The sequence below is a fragment of the Platalea leucorodia genome (assembly GCF_965183815.1).
Source record: "Platalea leucorodia genome assembly, chromosome: 5".
Classification (NCBI taxonomy): domain Eukaryota; kingdom Metazoa; phylum Chordata; class Aves; order Pelecaniformes; family Threskiornithidae; genus Platalea; species Platalea leucorodia.
In genome coordinates, this window is record NC_138827.1 from 6,879,248 (window position 1) to 6,903,762 (window position 24,515).

The 24,515-nt window shown below is 37.0% G+C and overlaps 1 protein-coding gene across 2 annotated transcripts in view; it reads right to left on the bottom strand.

The window, feature by feature from the left end:
- Positions 1 to 24,515, bottom strand: part of RBFOX1 (RNA binding fox-1 homolog 1) — a gene marked incomplete at both ends in the record, with an annotated part of 1,359,850 nt that overhangs the window by 786,775 nt on the left and 548,560 nt on the right. For both annotated transcript variants that reach the window (XM_082312185.1, XM_082312182.1), the window contains one exon: positions 5,577 to 5,639. In XM_082312185.1, coding sequence (XP_082168311.1) covers positions 5,577 to 5,639 — 63 coding nt within the window. The remainder of the gene's footprint in view (positions 1 to 5,576; positions 5,640 to 24,515) is intronic.

The window sequence follows — 24,515 nt, forward strand, 5'->3', positions numbered from 1 at the left end:
TAGGACTTTACTAATAATTGCATGATTTTCTTGAGGAAAATTTTCAATTTTTTATGAGACAGGAGAGAGCATGAAATTGTAAGTTCTTTTTCACTTGTTAAATGTAAAAATCATTAACGATAAAAGGTATTGGATTAGAGGGAGAGCAGGAGGAAAGATGGCCCAGTAACGGAGGCAATGATTTGGGATTTGAGATATATGAATTCAAATCCTAGCTCTGCTCTGTCCCTCTCCTGGCACATCAGTCAGGCTGTTCAACTTTCTGGTTTCTCCTTCTGTAATAAAGAGATAATAACATGTGCTAATCTCACAGGAATTTGGGGATTTGATATCTCTTAAATGCCACAACGCTATGAAAATGAACTTGGTCAAAAACATCTTAATCCTGTAATCTGTAGAATATCCAGAGTGCACACAATTACCAATGGAAGTATTCTAAGTGTTTACATGCATGTGAAAATTTTAATAATGCCTGAATAAGAAAATATCTGCAACATAATATTTATGAAGAAAGTATCTCAGTAGCATCAGAAAACAGGCTGTGATGTACAGTAAATTCAGATCCTGAGATTAATCTATATTCAACCTCTATAGCTTTTACATGGTAGACTCAAAACACCACTTAGAAAGATGGAGGATTTAGAAAGTTCACAGAGGAATCCATCAGAAAGAAATACTGACTACATTCTTAAAAGAGAGGAAGGAGAAAAGAACAAATTGTTAGGTATTTCTTTACACGTACATTTGTATATAACCAAGAGAGAACTACAAAGCTGAATTTCCTTATGGAAAATAATAAATAATCTAGGGTAGCATTTAAAAAAAAAAACACTTGTGTCAGGAGTCTGTCTCTTGTTTTCAATTTCAGTAAGCCTTACTCTCTCAAAGCAGACTGAAGAATATAACTTCTAAATTCTTTAGATGCTTAAATAAACACATACATAATTATCTGCAGTAGGTATTAAGCACAATCTAACCAAGGACTGTGTCTTCCTTTATTTATGTTGGAAGATCATGATTTAAGTGAAATGAGCAGCATAACCACCTGTAAAATCAAAAGCAGACCACTGATATTCTGATTTGTAGCTTATACAAACATAAACCCCTGCCCTTTTATAATTTAGGTAAACATAAATTATAGCAGCGGTTTAACAGTGATTCATATAAACCTGCTACCACATAACTGCTCTTTTTGTCTAAAATCATTAGAGATTTTACTGATACAAACTTCAAATTAACGACACCCAACAAAAGAAAACATTTTCTTCCCCTATGGGAAACAAAATAAGGTAAACCTTGGAACATGCAGACTTAAAAAAAAAAAAAAACAACCACAAGCAAACCAAACCAAACAAAACCCCAAACCAACAAACTAAACAAAGGTAGGATATTTAGTTCCCTATGCAAGAAGGAGTTCAAGATCGTACCTAACTAAACATGTGTCTAACTAATAGAAAAGTAATATTACAAATCAAGCACCTAAACCTGAATTACTGTGCACCAGCACTAGAAAAAATTCAAACACAGGTCAGGCTTAGCTACCTTAGCTAAGTTTTTTCTGAAGAAAAAACATCCATGACAGTATTCTCCTGCTCATCATTAGGAGCGTGTAAATGCCTCGCTGCTTCTGGTCCTTAATGAATTCCTACAGTAATGTTGGAGATATTTGAAGATATCACAAAACAACAATGAATAATATGACAATGGAGCAGATACTAACAACTAAACAATTCCCCATCCTAGCTCAGATGAAGTAATGGAGCAGAACTTACTGCTTCATTTATGTTATCTAACTACCATTCTTCAACCCTTTTTTATTGTAATTCACAGATATCAGTAATTCAAAGTGCTGCAATTTTAAAAATATTCAACTGTCTAGACTAATACGATCATTCAGACTACATTAGAATACAGAGAGATGAATAAATAAGAATACAATCATTAAAATCTTTTTTCCTTATACATTTATTAGAAAAAGGTTATAATACTGGTTTATTTCTAAGAGAATTATGATCTTTTATAATAGCTCTCTTCCACAATTATTTTGTTCATGCCTCTCAGGTAGAAATCCCTAGATCATACTAAACTCCTCAGATTCCTCTGTGGCACACTATGTTGTTTTGGAAAACAGACTCATTGTATTAACAATTTTAAAAGATGTGTTTAATGAGGAGGAAGAAAGGACCCATAATCCCCGATAATAAAATATTTTCAATGCAATAATAGCTATTTTTCCGTAAGTTATTTCAACATGTTTACAATTCAAAGGAAAACACAGCTCTAAAATTAGGGGAAAAGATTTTAAATGCCTTTCTTTCAATGGCTTTACAGGCCTTCACAGCACTGCAACTAGATTTGTGTCACTGACAGACTGTAGAAGTGAAGATGAGACTGTTTTATGATGGACAGCATATTTACATACATGCATTTATATCTGTCGTGGTTTAAAATGTGGATCATCATGGCAGATCTTCCAAAGGATGCAACTATCAAATTAACATGGAGCAGCACCACTGTCTCATCTCTATTACCTTAAAAATTTCTAGCCAAGGAAATGCATTAGTAATAAAACAACGAGATCACTTAACTACAGTATGTTTATCAAGCTACGTAACGACTATATACAACCTAAAGATAAAGAAAAAAACAATAGAATGGGCAAGTATACAGAACTTTTCTCTCAAAAAGCAATTGTATAAACTTTCTGCAAAACATGGAAAAAATAACTGCTTTCTTCTACTTTTTTTCTGCGCTGTTTTCAGAGAACTGAGGTGGAATGCCAAAGAGAAATGGCTTTTTTGCCAAAGAATTATAGCTTTAGGCAAGGGAGTTGCGTAGGGGAGGGCTAAGCACAATAATTCATCTTTCCAAATAAGCTAGACACAGAGAAATGCAACATAAGCACTGCTAACTGTCCAGCCTTCTGAACTGGGATACCAGTCAATGATCTTCCATTTTACTTGTGCAGATCATTGTCATTACACACAAGATCAATCCCATTTCTTGTCTTTCAATTTTAACCGCTATATGACAGCCAGAGCACGGAGATCGTGGCATGTGCTATTGCCTAACGCTGCACTCTGCAGTATTCCCACCTTAATGAATTCCAGTTCATGGCAACGGAACAGGAAAAATGCTCCAGTTAAGGGAATGAGCGAGGACTCTTCTGATCTAGGTTTTACGTCCATTTCTGCTACAAAATTCTTGCCAGTCACTCTTTGTGCTTGATTTCCCATTGTATATTTGGAACAATTCTATCTCCTTTGCCTGTCGTGTTTATTTTTAGTTGTTGTTTTCTGGGGCTGTCTTTTATTGCTTTGTTTACTGGTTTGCTCAATGCACTGCAGCTTTGGTTGAGTACTGTAGACATTATTGCACAATTAATAGAAGGTCAAATGCCAAATAAATCCGTAGGCTATGCGGTAGAATCAACCAACTACATTACAAAATTAAATTTTAAAATTTTTAAAATTAAACTGTTAAAACTAAACTTAGTTACTATACTTACCTCAACATATTTATCTATCAAAATGAAACTGAAAAATACCATAAAGCAACCATAGCTAGAAATTATACTTAAATTCAACTGAAGCATACCGAACACAAAATTTACTGTGATCATTACATGGGGTTTTTGACACTTGTGACAGAAATTTGTTTCTTTACATACAATTCCATAATCTTAACATGTCTGTGGTGGATTGGTATTGCTGCTTTTACATGCTTCTTCTAAATAAGGGAATGGGACAAACCATTTTATAATCAGTAATGTACTACATGTGTACACCATGTCACGGGTGAATAGGGCATAACGCCCAGCCATATGGTGTACTTAAGAGCCAACTCATCTACACAGACCGTTACCAGGCAACATGCTGGACTTCAGTCACAGCTTGGTAAAAAAATGACCTCTTAGCCCTAGAACTTGATTGATATTCATTGTGCTGGTCAGGTTATGATCACAAGGGAAAATAATAAAACCAATTATGCACATAGATTTGGCAGCATTAAACCTTCCCCAGATTCCAAATGAGTATTTTCTTCTTCTTTCTTGTCATATATCGCAAGTCTCTGCTTTAGCTTGTTGAAAGAAGATGAGTATCTTTTCCTTCAACTACATTTCTAGATACTGAAGCACTATATTCACAGTCAAATTAATGTCAGCTTCCTAAAAACATGCCAGTAATTATCTCGGGGACCACTGTCTCCCATGGGTTAGAAACCCCAACCTCATTCTTGCAATTTTTACCAGAATTTTTCTAACAAAAGCTGTCAATTGCATCAAATTCTACTAAGAGCTGTAAGGTTATTCTGTGACAGAAAATACTGTTGGTGACAGAGGAAAAGCTAAAAGTAACAAGCATGCTTAGCACTACAGAACTGATTTAAATCTGTCCTCAAGATGAACAGGCTTTTTTTTTCTTTATCCTGCAAGCCAGGCAGTCTTTTTGAAATAATGAAATTTTTTTTCAAAGACATTAAGAGGAAGATTGTGTTCAGTGTAGGAGAATAAATATAAAACTCCTCTTATTTCTAACAAGGACTTTATGTCTAATTTTTTCAATGACACCAAACTTCGTATATTGGGGCAGAACTTAACTACTAATATTAATACATTTGAACAAAAAGGTAAATCTAGTCTATTATTTTCTCAATACACATGTGCAACTTCCTTACTTTCTACACACAGAACAAAGAAAAGTATAATTATAAATGAATACAAAACATAACTATATTCAGTCAGCCCAATACAGAACAAGCCATGCTTACCACCCAATACAAAATGTTAGAGCAGTGCAGTTTATATTAAGCAGCGGATTATTAAAAATTGTTTGAGAAGTACCAAATACATACCTACCAAGAAGCATACACTTAGCTTTTTCTGATACTTCTCTATTTATTATTGTAAGTATAGAAAGCTATATCCTGATTAAAAAGTGCTTAATCAATATTGTTTCTAAGTAAGTGTTAAAATGAAAAACTTTACAAGAAAAAATAAATTCCAAGTATGAAAGAGCAACAAATAGTTTGGATGTGAAAGCCTCCTCTCAGGAAGGAAAAAAGCAAAAAACGAATCAGCACAAATACTTTTTCACATGTCCTATAAATTTTGGAGCTTACTTCATGATATTCCCTATTCTGACATTACAGGCGCATTTAAAAAGGAAAGCATGATGAATTATCCATAGCTGTTCCAAGGGAAAAAAGTGTCTGTGACTAATCTATATACAATGTAATTTCTTTCAGAGGGAATCAGCCAAACGTAAAATAAATATGATAGTGACATAACCCTAACATGTAAAAGGGAAATACAAGAGAAAAGCACTTTAACCTACAGCCAGAAACAGGGAAGGTTATTTTCTAAGCATGTCACTAGCAAGTTGTGTTCACTGAAGACTAAAAGGTATCAGATCTTGTACTTATGGTCTATTAGTCTCGCAATCCAGCATCAGCATGGCAAGTTGTGAAGTCCAAAGCATTTCTTTATTCATTATGATAGCACAACAGAGATTTCAGTCAAATTCCAAGGAAAAAAAAAAACAAAAACAAACAACAATAAAAATCAGCGCACTTACTGAAAGAATGCTCCGATTATGAAAACAATAGGCACCACTTGCATGGGGCTTCTGTGTAGTTTCCTAAGAAAAGAAAAATACATTCTTACTGTAAATGAGAGATTCAAAGGAATATATTTGTGCCCTGCACCCATGGAAGGCTGAAAGTAGGCTTTAAAATCCAAAAATGTTGTAACAAAAAATAAAATTGATAATGCATTATTTGGGCTTTCACAGGAAAGACTGCATACATTATTGGGTCATAATTGCATTTTTATTGTAGTACAAAGCAGAACAGCAAAATCAGCTTATTGATTCACAAATACCAATGAAGATTTTATTATTTATTTATTAGTCATTCAATGGACCGTAAAAATTTCCAGGCAGTTTGCAATTTATTTGAAACCTAAATCCTACGTTTACATTATGAACTTACCTACTAAAATAGACATGCAATTACTGTGCCATAGCTCAAAATTTTCCCCAGTACAGGTTTGTGTTTCAATAGGAACACACAACTGTGACTTACTTTTTGTGTATATTTCAATTGAAAACTCGAAGCAATTTTGCAGAAGTAAAATGATCATAAAACACATAAACGAAAGGGGCTACCCAAAATACATTATACACGCACATAGCTGTGAATTAGAATAGGGTAACATTTTATTTCATGCCACTTTTTCTTACTGATGAGCAGCTGGTGACATCTAATATTTTACTGAATTATTCATTGAATTTTAGAAGTTACAGTAAGCTCAGCCATGTTTTTCAAAACAGATTCTCCCTACTTGCATGTTTCATTTCCCTGTGCAAATGGTAGTATATACTCTCTGATACAAATACTCTTGAAAATAGGAACACTGTACATATTTTGAGTCTTCAAAGAAAATACACACCTAGCTCTACCTATTAGCAAAACATTCCATAGATAAATTTAACACACTTTTTATCCACTTCAATAAAATTCCAAACAGTAAATATATTGAATATTTTTTTCACAAAATACGTTATTCCTTATATGTGATTTCATTTTAAACAAAACAAAGCAAATCAGTAAATCAAAAATCAGTAGTGGATCTCTCTAATGCAGCTGAGACAAGAACGAGTACCAGAAGGGTACATGTTCTATAAGCATGTCAGGAAATATTGCATGTATCGCACATACTCATAAAAAACCCCAACAACTTCAGAATCTGAAAAAGTGACAATCAGCAACAGAAAACATATTTGCATTTTGGTCTCCTTCGAGCAGGGACCATCATTAGGAGAGAGTATCTATCAAAGTAAGATCCAACTTCACAACTGAAGCTTCTAGCAGTAATTGCAACTGTCTTCCCGCCAAATAACCCACATTAATCAATTTCTGAGCTGAAGACACAAGGGTTTTTTTATTAAATAAAATGAACCATATACATGTAAAAATACTACATAAAAAGCAGCTTATGTAAGAAGGCTGCATATGCACATAAACTATACGTTAAAACTACTGCATCTTATCCTTTCTGGGTAGTGTTTCTTTGTGTGCGATCAAAGATATCTCTTAGTACATCACAAAGTAAATTAATGGTATTGAGAGTTCCTTAAAAATCTCTAAGAAGTATTTTTTAAGTAATTAGCCTACCTTTTCAAAAATGATGTCTGATTTAGGACCATCTTGTAATGCCACAGTGAAACTTATTCATGGTCAACAAAATTGAACTGAATAATTGAAAATTAAGTGTCTCAGGTTTTCTCCATCAGGGGTACTTATGTTTCACAATTTGAAATCACTGTGATTTTTTAAATGCAAACTCTCACTTTTTAGACTTCATACTGATTAAAATGCTACCTCACTGAGGTTATAGTACATTAATTTTCCTTTTTTGAAAGACTTGTATCTGACCACTCAATCCTAGCAGACTTTCTGTTTAGCACAATGTTATCTATCATTAATTTTAGAAACGTTATACTCCCAACTACTACTGCTAGTATTCCTTATTTATCCTGCACTTGTACAGTGTAGTGACTGAGGAAACTCAGAATACACACAGAAATAAGATGTACAGAATGTTAAGAATGCATGCAACTCCAGGTAAAATTAAGAATACACTGTTGTATGTAATTTGCAAAGTACTGCTATATTACATCAGAGCAAATGTATGAGAAACTGTAAAAATAGTTCCCTCTAAAACAATTAACTTGGCTATAATATTTAACCAAAGACTAATTATTCATTTTGTCTAATTTTACAGGACTATAACCGCTCTCTAATTTCCTCTGCATCGAAATATTAAAGTTTTATGCTCTACTGACTACAGACATTCTTTAAAATATTTAGCAATCTGAATATGACAAGCAAAGAGAGGATTTCCTCAAAACAAATGGTCTAAAAGCACCTGCCAAAACAAGAGCAGAACTTGACCCACAGCGCTGTACTCCGTACCACCACCGAAGGTACTTTCTTACCATACTGTTGGACAAAAGGAAGAGAGGCACATTCACAAACTTTACAAAGGTTTACAAAGATTTCTCCACACCCAGTCTGTATACCGGTTTGCCTGAACCAGTGCAGCCACCCTACATAATGCAAGCCAGCCAAAGAGAGCTCCTTGTGCAGTGCACCCGGAGGCTCCTGCAAACCAGGCGGACGACGATGAAGTTCCATTAGCTAGTACACGGTACGTTACTGTATTTCCAGGTCTCGTGTAGATCACTTGGCAGAAACTGCGTATGTTACAAAGTATATTTTATTTGTTACCTAGCTACTCAGGTAATATCTAAACAACAAACAAGATTTTTCAGTCATATTCATATGATTATATGAAGCAATTTTCAGTAGAAGGAAATACAGCTGAAAAATGCTAATAATTTTGAGGTAAAAGCCCTACATTCTGATAAAATCCTATTTACAAGCCTCAAGATAACCTAGTTGACTATGATGGACTTCGATGTTATACTTTATTACTCTTTCTACTGCCATGAAATGTCTTTAAGACTGTCCACACAGCTAAAAGCGGCCTTGTGAAGAAACATGATATGCATTTTTTAACACTAAATTTTCTTTTCCACAACTGTCATGTATCTTAGCAAAACAAGAAGTAGGCTCGTTTTGCATTCCTATCGCACAGAAATAAATATACAATTAGCAACATTTTGCTTGCATCTGGTATTACAACATTTCTATGTGACAGGCATATACAAGAATGGCAACACCCTTTGTCAGATCAACAGCAAAGCTACCATTCTGCACTGCTCCAGTCTTTCTTTTCTGAGGAAAGGAAAACTTGACAGCCAACTAGAAGAAGTCCTGCTAAGTATGTATGTAAACGCCTGGCAAAGAAGATGATGTTTTAAGATTCACTTAAAATGGAAAAGTTGCATTTTCAGGTGAGAATTTCAGGTGTGTAGAAAAGTACTGAGAACACCCTGGTCTCTTCTCCCTCAGGGCAGTCAGCTCAGGCAGCCCAAGCAAGCAGAGGTCATTCTGCAGGGGCACTGAGAAAGACAGTCCCAGGCCATTCGGGCTTCATAAACAGTTCCCATACCTGGGCATTCCAAGAGTATCCCAGGCATTATATTATTTTTCCATAGAAGTAGCTCCCTTAAGCATTATATTAAATAAATAATTTTTTAAAAGAAAAAACAAACAGAAAACCCCAATGCAATAATAAAAATTATTACTAATACATATACACAATTACTAAGCCTGACTTAACACCTACTGCTTCACACCTTTATCAAAAGTCTACATATAAATTGATCCAATCTGATACTTTTTATTTTAATTCTGTTCTAAAAATGCAATTAAACAGTGATATCTGTTGCTGCAAGTTAAAAGTCATTCCCTTTAGATAATAGCCAAATACAACAAGCAGTGAGCTTTGCCATCATTAGACTTCTAACCATATTACTTCTATTTTGAGGCTTTTTTGTTTGGTCTCAGTTTAATTTCCTGTCAGCCTTACAAGAGATTTCTAATGTTTGGGCTCTAGGATATGCTCTGATTAAAAATAATCTTCCCAATTACTGCCTGGCATGAGTCTACTGCCACATGCACTCTGCCACTGGCTTCTGAATTTCTGTCAGCAGTAATTGTGTCTGTAGCTTCTAACTGTAAATGAAAACCCAGGGGGCATATTTGGGTTCCAGTTTCCTTTGCCTAGCCATATCTTTTAATTTGCACTGTCTGTCAAAAGGAGATGTTCGTAGGCACTGAAAGGAAATCCTTAGAACATCAGGTTAAAAAAAGGGGAAAGGAGAAAAAAAGAAATGCAACTGGTATATGATAAACTATATTTGATATTTGTTCTAGCATACTCGTTGTAGATAAGAGAATCTCACTGCATTGATTAGCCTTAGAAGAGGTAGATTGAAACCATTTACGGAGCATTTCTAGCTGCACTTTTTTACCATTAAATTTAATCATAAGTCTTGAGCATCACCTTATTGCTATTTTTTTTGCAACATGATCATTCTAATGAATATTTGACAAAACAAGGTTTCTTACCAGAATGGAAAAAAAAAAAAATTTTTCTCAGGCTCTGACCCCTGGCCTAAACTATACCGTGGGGTTACCCATCTCCAGCCCTGGATGGACCTCAGACGTAGGTTGTAGGCAACCTATCTCCTGGGTCAACCCCCCCGACCTACATTGCATCTTCTCTCCACAGTCTGTCTTTCAGTCCTATGTCCTCTGTGGACTTAGACCCACACTGTCACCTTGTCTCTGTCCTCCCTCTGTCCCAACGAACTGCTGCTCCTGGCTGGACTCCCCAGATGGATCCTGGGCCTGGTTCATCACCTCGCTTGGGGTTGTCAATGGACAGACCATGTTTCCAGTACCTGGCTCTGCCCTCCATGTTTAGATCCAGTGGGGCTGCACCCCATGGGAGAGGGCACAGGCTGCACGGTCTCAGCTCCTGGCTCCCTCCTCTTCAGGAGCAGCCAGCTGGCACCAGGCCCTAGGATGTCTACATTTGAAATTACGGTGCTTAAACCTGGCAGTCAATGCAATCACAATCACCAGCCTCACGATAGATCTGTGTTAAGATTCTCATTGATTCACTTTTCCTCTTAGGAGTGCTGCTGCTGGAAGTCTTGTGATGGAAAGGTGGCCCGGTGTCACCAGGGAGTGTTGTCTGTGTGCAAGAGCAGGATGGAAGCAAGGTGCCTGGGTCAATTTTCTAAAGGACAAGAACCTTAGGAAGAATGAAGCACTAAGCACAGACTGTACTCTCTGAAGTAGATACAGAAGAAACTCAAAGAGTAGAAAAACATTTGATATAACATCAAGCTTTGTGTAGAAGGGAAAAGTACAACGAACTACACCAAAAGTACAGTCAAGAATGTGTATATAAAATATACAGTATTCACAAACAAGAATATTCACAAAGAATAATATTCTGGAAATATTCACTGTAAAACCATAGAATCATAGAATGTCCTGAGTTGGAAGAGACCCACAAGGATCATCAAGTCCATCTCCTGTCCCTGCACAGGACAACCCCAAAATTCACTCCATGTGTCTGAGGGCGTTGTCCAAATGCTTCTTGAATGCTGTCAGGCTCGGCGCTGTGACTACCTCCTGGGGGAGCCTGTTCCAGTGCTCCACCACCCTCTGGGTGAAGAACCTTTTCCTAATGTCCAACCTAAACCTCCCCTGGCATATTGTCCTGCCATTATTGAAGAATACTGTAAAGTCCCGTGAAAATAATTTTCTATGAGGTTTCAATGTTTCATCTGTCAAAATTAAGTAAATTTTTGTCTCAAGAGGAAAATGGCATCCAGCACAGTTGGAATCCAAGGAGTACAGAATGCATATTTTTGCATGTGGGAATCATGGAAGTTTTCTTCGTGATAGGAGGACAAATACTGCAATTTGGTGAATGTGAGTAGGGATTTGTCCAAATGGCCTTTGAAACTGAATAGCTGTTCTTGGCATAAGAACTTACTTGAAATATTAAGGCCAAACAGTAGTGCTCTGCGTTATGTTTGTTGGTTGGTACTCTGTTCTGTATGCTTACATCTGTAAACGAGGGGACGCAGCTGAAAGGCGGGACCAGAACTGATTTCAGCTCTGTTCTGGACCTCTGGCAAACCATTCTGTTGTATAACTTTCCTATCTTTAGGGCTATGCCCCTTAGTAAGTATTCTGTGCAATGTCATGACAAGAGTCCAGTAACAGATAAGAACTGCAACGTCTTAACTGAAACATACAGTTTCTCATCTGTGCAATGGAGATTGTAACAACTACCACATTCATAACTGACTTGTGTTACAGAGGTAAAAATGCCATGGATCTGTTAAAATATTATTTAAAAGTATTGTAGTAGCTGTGTAAAAAGTTATTTGTGTCTCCTCTGAGCCTTACAGTACAGCACCGTTCTACAGGCTGCAATAGAGAACGAGCCTGTGATATCCTCAAACTATCTTTGCTTCTATTTCCATATCTCGTTTGAGATAAAAGTATCATCTGCAGGGTATATCCCCCTACCCTGAGATGATGATTGAAATTGCCACAACGTTTAAATAAATACCTACTTTTTTAACTATAAGGTAAGCCACTGAGTTCAAAGTGGTTATACCTGTGACTGAGGCCATGCATATGTTAAAATATTTTCAGCATAAAACCTGTAGTATTAAGTACAACAGTAAACACGTTATGAAACTGAAAGAAATATTGGGAAAGGACAAATGGAATCACAGTAAGACAGGATATCTGGGTGTAGACATGGCTGATATAGCAAATGGCATCAAAAGCTCACTACCGACTTCTTCACCGAGTGTTTCATTTCAGATCCATTTTTTCAAAAAATACATACCATTCCATTGCCATTATCAAGATTAATGTCCCAACAATACCTGAAGACATTGACTGGACTGTGGGAGAAAAAGTAAGAGCGGGGCGGGGGGGGAAGGACTGTGATGTACTTCACTGATTATATTCCTAACAATATTTTAGTTTTGTTTCATAATTCAATACTTGCTCAATAAAGAAATACAAATCTAAACTGTTTTCTACAACATTCTAAATAGTCCTTTAGAAACAACCTCAGCCTCTCACAAAATTATAAAAAAAGCCCAAGTTAATAATCAAAATACCTTACTGCCTAAATGGTGGTGATGCTAAGAGTATGACTGGCATTTTCTACCCATTGCACAGAACTCATGCTAAGTGGTGACTGCCTGTCCTCCACAGGCAACCCCCCTCTGCACAGGAACAAAAGTCAATTCTCTTTTGCACAAATTACTAATGAAATTCTCAAAAAAGAAATACAATTTCAAAGGGTTTAACCTGAAAAAATGGTGTTCTTTTCATCTAATTCCCCTCCTTTCCAAGCCTACATATGACAGAGATTTGTTCCTGCCTTAGTGGTTTTTTGTGATGTTTCTACTTCTTTATTTCAAATTAGGTTTAAAGAGTTCTGGAAAAAAACCCAGTCAAATTATAATCTATTATAATATAATAATATAAATATAATAATATAATATATATTATTGTGATTGTGTGCATGAGTAAAGTCTTCAGTGCTTTCAAGCTTTCGAGAAAAGTCATCAAACTGTCAGCACTTTGCCAGACTACCAAGCCTCTCCTCATATTAGAGTAGTACTACTGTAATTACAAACACCACTAATTACTATCAAAATATTTCTTTGCAATAACGACCACGGGTTTTATCATGACCTAATATCATTTATTTCTATTGCTTTCTTGGAGCCCCTCCTACTATCATTTCATGCCACTACAAACAATGTTAAAATGCGTATCTTCACCTGCAATAACTGATCAAACTGCCCAAAGTACAGACTGAACAATATCATCAAATGTAGCACATTATTGCACATATCAGACTTCCAGAACTCACAGCGTAAAAAGCGAAAAAATTCTGTAATACTGGCAGTGACATTCAAAGATCCTTTCAATGATATTTTTTTTTTTTTCCTTTTTATCAGCCATAGTCTGGACAGAGAATGGAGAGAGATGGGTGCAGTAAAAACAGAATGATAATTATGTTTATGTGACTACCTAAGAGCACTCCTGATAACATAAGGCTGCTACACCAAAAATGTAGCCACGTGTTTATCTATTCCCATAAAACACACAGAAGTAGAAACTACCTCTGTATGAAGGAAGAACGAAATACAAACTTTGGAAATTATTCAAGATTAATGAAAAAAGTTACATACACTGAAAAAGCAAGAAAAATTGGTTTGTTTCTTTGAAAATATTTTCTAAAGCAGTTCCAAAAAATAAAAACCAAACAGCACCGCCCCCCCCAAAAAAAAAACCAAAACCAAAACAACCCTCTACTTTATATATTGACTATTTTATTAGTGTAAGTTCTTGAACAGCTTTTTAAAGGTCCCTTTAAAAAAAGGCTCTTTAAAAACTGTGGCTGCAAAGACAACTCGCTACAAATGCATGAGCCTACTGCTCTGGGAACACCAGCTCCCCAGTCAGTACAGAAAGTGGCAAAGTCCCAGGCACCAAGTTTCTCTATTACTACAGTCATCATACCTACTACTTAAACAAATAAGAGTTTTAGAACTTTTCTTCAATTTTTTTTTTTTCTTTTCTCCTCACTCTTCTGCAATAGAGGCTGTTCTACCAAAGCTCTTGAGCAGGCAGGACAACTCCATGAACATCAGTAAGATTACTCATATGCTTCACCATGGTAATACACTCATACGCCTGCTAGACTAGAAGATCATTTATCACAAATTCAAGTGAACAAGGCACTTAAAGAAGATGCAGAAATAACCAAGTAATTTGAAAAAGGCTTAACTGTTATCAGCTGCAACTGTAGAGGAGTCCTCCTGTCAATTCCAGTGGTGAGCTTTTATGACTGAATACCTTGATACTGACAAAGACTAAAAAGCAGGAACATTATCTTTTCAGAATAGGGTTTTTACATTTTGCATTTTTAAACTAATGGTTCTATCATAGGTCAAGAAATGAATCATGCCTGTATAAGCAACGCAGTTCTGAAAGAAATTTCAGATGTAGAGAAAAGAATGGTAAATTTGCCCATTTTTTTCTTCTTTTTTTAATGAAAATTTTGACATTGCTTAAGTGTTAGATGTTAATAAATACCATCTGAAATTAATGACCAGAACAAGGAAAAGTAAACTTGCCAAAAGGAAAAAAAAACAGTTTATCCAATAGCTTTGTGATTTATGACATGATTATTCTTACAGAAACAGCTCAGCTCTAGGCTGCATCTATTACCATGATCAGGAAAATGTAACACATCGAGAGCAATGCAGTAGCATGCAGTAGTTATGAGCCCTAACAGAAAAACGATAGCTAGAGGGTACAGCACATTCCACTGACTGAAGCATGTTTCTTGTGGACAAAAATCTAATTTGGGTAGACACTCCACATTTTCTGTTCCAAAGAAATTTTTATCACCAGGGAAAATACAAGCATCCTTTGACACATTGGACGGAGGGGGGATCGGATGGGTTAGCTGACAGCTACCAATCTTCAGGAAAACTGGCTTTTGTAAGGTTATCAGGTCTTGAAAGGGTCCAGCCTTCCCACCAGATGTCACATAAACCATGCTGCATCCCAGATACAGTTCGTGGCACCCACCACAAGCCTATTTCTATAGAGAAGGCAAAAGTTACCTCAATCTTTGCACAAGAGGTATCTTTACCAATTTTATCAAAAGTATTCTTACTGTTTATGAAGAAATAAGATTTCAGTATGAAAAAGAAGCAAACAGTAAAATAATATAAGTCTTCATGTTTGTAGATTTACTCCTGCTAGGTATAATGACTACAACTGATTTTAAAAAAGAAGTTAGTGTTTATTTTACATCAGACAGGACAACCTTGGGCTGGGTCTCTTTTCAAAAGAATTACTTACTGTTGTTGTTTCCAGCTGAGTATAATTGATTATGATTGCAAAATGTAAAGTCATAGCAGAGAGACAGTCCATGCAGATCCCACAGTGTAGTTCAAATGCTCACCTCTGATCAGAAGAAAAGAAAGTAGGAAGCATAGCTGTGTCACAGAAAAGCAGTAGATTTTCCCCAAGAGCAACACACCCTACAAAACATTTCTGCCTGTGCTAATCAAAATTTTATTTTCATGGGAGGAAAAAGGTCCAAAAAGCACAAGTATGACTGATGCAACCTATAGCCCAGGCACACAGAGTACATCTCTGCTGAACCATTTGTCCCGGATTTGCAACTTGTAAACAAAAAAAGGGTGGTGTTTGTTTGTTTTTTTTTTTTTTTTTTTTTAACTACAGTTCTTTCTAGGTGTGCTATATCTAAATAGAAAAAGAACTGATTCGTAAGCATCACACGTTTTCCTCTACATTTCTGAATGACCAGTTCCACACATCTTTTTCTTCATCTGTAACCTTTCCTACTGTACTACGAAAACCACAAACTGCAGGTAATGGTACCTCCTCCATCACTCACAGCATCAGGAGCTTCACACCAGTAAGCTGACACATGTGAAATAAGACCACTTATCAATGAAGAGAGAGGTCAAAGGCTTCTAAGGTTGGAATAGGAACCTGCTGGCTGCTGCAAATCTCTCACCAGTGCATTTGAGCCTGACACTTAATATTCAAACCGAATTGCAAGCTATGTACTCAAGGATAAAGCTCAGTAATAATATTCACAGTCTGACAGGCTCAGCATACAAATCCTCAGTGCAGAGCTCATTTTGAGTATTTTTTTTTAATCTAAAAAGGAATCAGTATTTTTTCTTTTCTTAAATAAACAACAGTACTTCCCATTTAGTGAGGGAAACAACGGGATAAGAAAATTAAATTTTATTCTATATTTAGATATTGGTAAAGAAGTATGCATATTTTATTACAATACAGGTACACTGTGTATGCAGTCTTTGCCTTGCTACTCAGACATAGGAATACATCAAATAAGGCATACATTTTGGGGGGCCAAATCCTTTGAGCCAGAAATCCACTACTTTAAACCATTTAAGAATTTGCCCAAATTTCTGATAATTTATGGCATGCATTCAGCATGTCAGCTGTGAAAGCTAAAATCACTGGAAAGGATCTAAAACCTTGATACATATGACTCAAATATTGTATCTAACCAGTGGTCTAACTAGTCCAGTATTAGGTCACCGACAAGTGGCAATTGCTAATATCCTTTCATAAGCTCCAGACTATTTTAATTTTCTGCCCATTATAAAGAACAAGCTTCTAGCTTCTAGGTGGTATTTACACTTTCTTTTAATATTTATCTCTCAGTCTTACTCATCTTTTATTTTATTCAACATTGCTTAATCACCGTAAAATATTCATTGTTTATTTTACAGTGACACTGTAAAGTCACAGCCCATTTATTTTTTCCCCTTTCAATGTTTATTTTGCATTACAACAACCTGGCAACATGTTCTTTTTTTTTTTTTTTTTAAACGTGAACGTTTTATGTATGCAGAAGGTGGTTTAAAATTAAATAAATTATAATTAAATGCCCAATAGTTTTTACACTGAGAATATTGTTACTAAACATTAGCTTCACTTAGAATCTTTTGCTTATTTTGTACTTTGCATCTACACTTCTATTACTAAATCTACCCCTTTCTTTTGAAATCACATTGCATCCAGCTTAACTACATCTCACTAAATCACCTTGTTAGTCATACTTTGATTCATTCCATTTCATTGCCTGTCATATTTAAATTACTCCATTTCTTTTCCTACTCCTCATAGTACCTTTGCAAATGACAAGTCTCACTTTGTGCAATGATTCTTTATACTGCAACCTCACATAACTCCCGTTATTAACACTTTATCATTTTCCCCGTATATTTGCAAGTTTTCCAGCAGAACTGCCTTCCAAAACAATTCCAAATTTACACATTTAATCCCATCTCTTTGCTTCATTTACATTTGTATGCACCAAGACAGCCAGCACTACAAGAAGGCAAATTATATTTGTTGCATCATAAAATAAGGGAGAGAAGCTCGAGCTCCAATCCTGCAATAAGCAACTGCAACCCACATGCTGCTATACCTGCCCTGAACTGCACAGGGCTTCAGCTGGGAAGTCTGACTCCATCCACCTGCTCACGTAGTTCAGGATCAGAGGTTTTGTTGGACACAAGATGCAAGTGATTGCAGCACAGTGGAATTTGATTTATACGATATGTAGTTACAATGAAAATGGAACTATTTTCAATATGGGGAGGGAATAAGGATGTAGCCTGAATCTCAAAATCTGTGATATGATTATCACAGCATAAACTACTGTCCATTCTTATTCTCTCCTTGGCCGAAGCAACATTTCTCAGGAATTTGACTCAAAATCAGCATTCACTTCTCAAAATAAATAAGTAAATGAAGCAATAGCTTCTCTACTCCCATAAAAAATAAATTCCCTTCTTCACAGATTTCTTGATTGAGCTTTACAAAAAGTTCATCTCCAATGCCAAGCAACAGATCAGTATCTTTCTTTAGATAGTGAAGATATAAAAGTGCTGTAACATGAGCTCAAATTGAGGATGAAGTTGTTAAAACAATTCTAAAAATGCATGCTTCTCAAAAATGCCCTCCACACTGCTTCAAATCAAGAGTATCTGAACAATCCTTGTTGCCAAAATTATTGCTGTTTTAATGCACTCTCCAATGTTAGTAACTTTTAGAAGACAGAATCTTCTCAAAACTATTTTATACTTCTGAGAAGCTGCTCTGCTGTTCTTCAGCTTCTGGACCTAAGAGCAATTAAACCCAACGGTGCTGGGAATGTGCCCTTGCTCCAGCTACTGACCCTTTCCTACAGGAACGGGGAGAAAGAGCAGAAGCCCGCGCTGATAGCCATGGAAGTGAATGGATCAGGAGCTGCTGTTTACTCTGTCACTCTCGCAACTTCCAGCTGAGTTACCAAGTGCCCTACAGTATTTGCCAACTATAGTGGTTAAATTATTATCATCTCTAATTTACAACTCATCAAAAATTACACTACCAAGAATTGATTCAAAATAGTTGTCACATTTGCTAGAAGTAGCAAATCACAGCCCGAGTCACCTAATCTTCTGTCGAATAATCAAATTCTGCCTGGATGCAGTGTAATATGTTGTCATCTTTCACAGGGACTAAGAGAAATTGTTAGAAGGACTATGAGATAACTGCTTACTTAAATAGAATTTTACCAAGTCAAATTAAAAATGGCTCAATATCTTGTTACTGAAACCAATCACCTTGAAAGCGTCTGATACTGGTTGCTGTTGGATAATGATTTGTGTAAAGGAATCATGGCAACATTTATATCTATCTTTTTTTTTTTTTCCTTATCTTACGTTGTAAAACATTTTGGAAATTCTGATTTTTTTTGTTTTTTTTTAATTTTAAAACAGGATAAATATCTAGCCTACTAAACCAAAACATAACTATTTTCTTTTTATCAAAACTATAGCACAATAGTTTGTAGCTTGAAAAATGTGTGCAGGAAGGAATGATTCAAATGCCATATCCACAACTTTCAGAGAATTGATAAAATGTCTTTGTGCTGTCTTTGTCCTGTTTGAATATCAAAGCTCTTCTGGGTATCACTTAGATCTACCCATCATACTTTGGATACTTGTGAATAATTCAAGATGTTATGCTTTAACTTCTATCGGCAATTCCCTTGAAGAGAAGCAGTAAGTAAGCATTTATTATAAGCTATAGCATGAATCCATATAATTAATATTTTGATGTACTTTACCTGTCTTACTGTTGCTCTTGTGATATTAAGTTGGTATTAAATAACACACTCAGACAACTTGTTGTCCTACTTTTCAAAGATGCTTCAATTTATATAATTACTTTATTTGATTTATTGTTGCATCTTTACTCAAGTTACATATTCTGTTAATGTGCTATCAATGTAATTAGCTGTTTCTTTGTAGGAAACATTTTTTTTCATCAAGCTAGCATTTTTATTGCAGAAGGAATGTATTACTTGTACTTCCTTGGAATCAAAATATCCTTCTAATGGTATGACGGCAACGTGCTTCATCTTTGCACATTTTCCTTGGCACACTGAAGCAAAACAGAGATGATGTGCTATTATTCAAGCATAAGAAAAAAAGTAGCGCTCCACTAACAAGTATCAGAGGTGAATAAAGGCATACGAAATTATACCAAAACAACAACAAAAATATAACCTCATTTTTTCAAATAAGAGTTCAGAAGGCCTGTGCCCAAGTGATTATAAGTAATATATTAAGATTACACAATTTTGAAATGCAAACAAGCAATACTGAAGAAATATTGATCTCAGATTTTCTTATCTGCTACTACTGAAGAGTTTAAAAAACCTACTTCTTCATGAAGTGAATACACATCCTTGGTTAGAAACATGAAGAATCGACGCATTAGCCTGTATTCTTCAAATAAACTTCATTTCTGCTGATCGCAGAAAAGTGTACTGATGTCATCTAAAAGAGTTTTGCATGTCTACTCTCCAGGTTCATAAAGATAACACTTAAGGTAAACAGGGGTGGAGACCTAAGAAGAAAAAATAAATCAAATTTCTGAAAACTGAGAGAATATTAACTTGTTTATACTGTCTTCCTGCAATCATTTTCATTCATGAAGGATATTAATTTTGACTATTAATTAGAGCGGCATCTGTTTCTCACACACTGGCAGGCTACTAGTGAACATTAGCAGCATTAGCTGTTGGTACAGGTGTGGAATGATTGAGAACTCACTTCTGAACTACTCCCCTACCATACCGATACAGAAGAAACAATTTACACAGAATTAGCTGCCTCAAATACAATTTCACTAAAAACTATTAAGTGAGGAATTCCACGATATAGAAGCATTCTGGAAATATTTTCAAAACTTAACTACAAAACCAATAAATCTAACGCAAGTTTTAAAAGGTACTATTACATTTTTTTCGTTAGTCAACTGACGCTAGGAAAGCATGCATTTACTACACTGTCTAAGAGAAAGCTACTATCATTATATTTAAAAACTGTTATTTTTCTAAAGCTTAAAACACACAGTAATTGCACTATGCTGCTATCCTTGTGGGTTTTTTTCCATAAAGTAAAACAATATCAAAATATTTTCCCATTAAATTTTAAAAAATGAAAACATATTAAAAATAATTTTGATACGCAAACTGTGCAAGTAATTCAGACCTATTAGGAGAGAAAAACCATTACTCAACACTGACAGACAAAACAGTAACTTCTGTTACAGTCACTGGATATTTTGTATTTGTAAGTAAGTGTGGTAACTTTGAATTATATTTTCTTATACCTGCATTTTATTTTACAACTTTTCCTTTGTATAAGAAATGTGAAAGAAAACAAATTATCAGGAATTGTTTTGCACTTATCAAAAGACATCTGTATGGACTTCTGCTGAGTACTCGGGGAGTAACTTCTGTGGTCCCAGTGCGTCCAGAGTTACAGGAGAAAGGACTGGAAGCAACCAAATTGAAACTTGCAAAATTTCAGTCCAGGACATCAGCCCCAGCTTATTCTGAAACGCTCTGTTTTTCAAACAATATAGGAATTTTAAAAACCTAGCTAGGCAGAAGACATTTCTAAGTCTCATTTATAATTGCTTAGAGACATGGCATTATAAGAGACAGCATTTAGTTACACAATTCTGGTGGTTTTAGCTGGGGTAGAGTTAATTTTCTTCACAGTAGCGTAGTATAGGGCTATGTTTTGGATTTGTGCTGGAAACACTGTTGATAACACAGGGATGTTTTCGTTACTGCTGAGCAGTGCCTACACAGAGTCAAGGCCTTTTCTGCTTCTCACCCCACCCCACCAGCGAGGAGGCTGGGGGGGCACAAGAAGCTGGGAGGGGGCACAGCCAGGACAGCTGACCCCAGCTGACCAAAGGGATATCCCGCACCATATGACGTCGTGCTCAGCGTATAAAACTGGGGGAAGAAGGAGAAAGGGGGGACATTTGGAGTGATGGTGTTTGTCTTCCCAAGTAACCATTGCGCATGATGGAGCCCTGCTTTCCTGGAGATGGCTGAACACCTGCCTGCCCATGGGAAGCAGTGAATGAATTCCTTGTTTTGCTTTGCTTGCGCACATGGCTTTTGCTTTACTTATTAAACTGTCTTTATCTCAGTCCATGAGTTTTCTCACTTTTACTCTTCTGATTCTCTCCCCCATCCCAGCAAGGGGGAGTGAGTGAGCGGCTGTGTGGGGCTTAGCTGCCGTCTGGGGTTAAACCATGACAGTCTTTTTTGGCACCCAACATGGGCCTCAAAGCGTTCGAGATAACAACAGGTTTGACTGGAATGTGCTGGATCGAATTTATAGCTGTTACTGCTGTTTAGCTATTAATTGACAAGCTCCTGTGCTTGCCATGGGGCTTGGTTGCCTTACTGTATATTAGAGTCCAGTGCTCATTAGTGGCTGTTTTTTGCTTTCACTGCTTGCTGTACCGCTGTGCTGCTGATCATCTTGCTCTGCTGTGCCTGGGAACATTTTGATAACAGCAATGGCCACGTGCCTGGGCTGGCAGATGGCCAGGGCATGGCTGCTGTTTCTGTGCTGCTGTACTGGACAGGCTGGAACTCCAGCGTGAACTCCAGTCGAAGGGACTGTGACCTGTAGATGAGTCCACATGGGAGCAGGACACCCCAAAGCGTCTGTGGCCATGAATAAGCCCATGCCAGAGCAGGTACATGTTGAAGTGTCTGTGGCCATGGTTATGTCTGTGCCACAGCAGGTATACCTCTGAAGGGATTATGGCCCAAGGATAAATCCACACTGGAGAAGGTACACCTTGAAGCATCTGAGGCTGTGGATAAGTCCATGCTGCAGCAAGTACACCCCGAAGCATCAGTGGCTGTGTGTGAGGTCATGCTGGAGCACCTCAAAGCTTGTGGCCACGGATAAGCCCATGAAAATACCTTATTTAATACACCTGGAAAGAAAGGTGTGGCAGAAGCACACTGCCAACAGCCTGAAGCTATGGAAACAGAATTTTTAAGTAGAATGTGAACACTGGTGGGAGCTGAGAGATGACAAGTTAGACAGGATCTCTGCTCCAGAAATAAGTAACACTGATTTCTTTGGGCTTAAAGGTATCTCTAATTCATGCCTCTGGGAAACAAAATAATTATCAAAATCTAAGTTCACTACCTGATCTTTAAAAAACAGAGATTTCTTCTTTTATTCATGCCTTCACTATTACTGAATGACAAGCACCTTGGTTCAGGCCTTCAAGAAGTATTTCACCATCATTCTCATTGAGGCAGACTTCTTTTGCAAATAACAGCTAAAGACTGCAGAAAAATACACATGGCTGTTTTCAGACTCTACAGAACTTACTCAATGAGTACTTCAAATGAAAGAAAAATACACCACTTGTGTAATAAGTCACACCCAAATGAGAATATGGTTGACAGAATTAGGTGATCTGACATTACACTGCTAACGCTTTCTTCACCTCGGTCTACAACACCTGGGCTAGAGAACCATGACTGTGAGAATGACAAACTCCCAACCAATCCCAAACTTGTGCAGGATTTGCTGGTCCAGCTGGATCCCCGTAAGTCAATGGGGCCCGATGGGATTCATCCGAGGGTACTTGAAGAGCTGACTGATGTCATAGCAAGATCTCTTTCAATGATTTTTCAGTGCTCTTGGGAGTCTGGAGAGGTCCCAGTTGACTGGAAGCTGGCAAACGTTGCCCCAGTCTTCAAGGACAACAGGGATGACCCCAGTAACTACAGGCCTGTCAGTCTCACCTCTGTGCCTGACAAAATTATGGAGATTATTCTGGGATTTATTGAAAAACACCTGAAAGTCAACGCAGTCATTGGTCCCAACCAGCACGCATTCACAAGGGGAAAGTCCTGCTTGACTAACTTGATTTCCTTCTACGACAAGATTACCCACCTAGTTGACCAAGGGAAGCCAGTCGATGTAATCTTTTTGGACTTCAGTAAAGCCTTCGATACTGTCTCTCACAGTATCCTCCTGGACAAAGTGTCCAGCATACAGCTGGATAAACACATAATGCAATGGGTGTGCAATTGGCTGACGGGTCAGGCTCAAAGGGTTATAGTAAATGGGGTTACCTCGGGCTGGCGACCAGTCACTATCGGGGTTCCGCAGAGATCCATCTTGGGGCCAGTGCTCTTCAATATCTTCATAAATGACTTGGATGCAGGACTTGAAGGTTTGTTATCAAAGTTTGCCGATGACAGAAAACTGAGAGGAGCCATTGACACTCTCGAGGGCAGAGAGGCCCTGCAGAGAGATCTGGACAAATTAGAGAGCTGGGCAATCACCAACCGTATGAAGTTTAACAAGGGCAAGTGCCAGATTTTGCACCTGGGACATGGCAACCCTGGATGTACCTACAGACTGGGGAATGAGGGGCTGGAGAGCAGCCCCGCGGAGAGGGATCTGGGGGTTCTGGTCGACAGCAAGTTGAACATGAGCCAACAGTGAGCCCTGGCAGCCAAGAGGACCAACTGTGTCCTGGGGTGCATCAAGCACTGTATTGCCAGCCGGTCGAGGGAGGCGATTGTCCCTAATAGACATAGCTACAAAATCAAAAGGCCACAGGAAAAATCTTTAACATCTTCATTGCTAAAATGAATGTAGGATGGCAACAACAAAACCAGCTAGATAGCACCTACAGAAAAAGAGTAAACTATGCTCCTACATACAATGAGGGGGTTTGTGTTTTGGTTTGGTTTGGTTTGTTTTTTTTTTTTTTAATTTGTAAAACGCATAACTTAAAAGTGAACTGTATAATATATCTTGGGATTTGATTTCTCAATATTTTTTCTCTTCTTTAGGTTGTCCTTTTATTTCATGGCAAAGTACTTTGCCCTGTTAGCATGCATATTATATTAGTAGTTAGTATAATTATACATGCACTGCAAGGGAGAAATGCTTCTAATATCACATTTCTTGGGGATTTTCTGCAATGGCTGGTAACTTTGACTGATAGCTTGAACACAGAAGCAAAATGCCCACCGAACTAGAGTGTTTATGAAT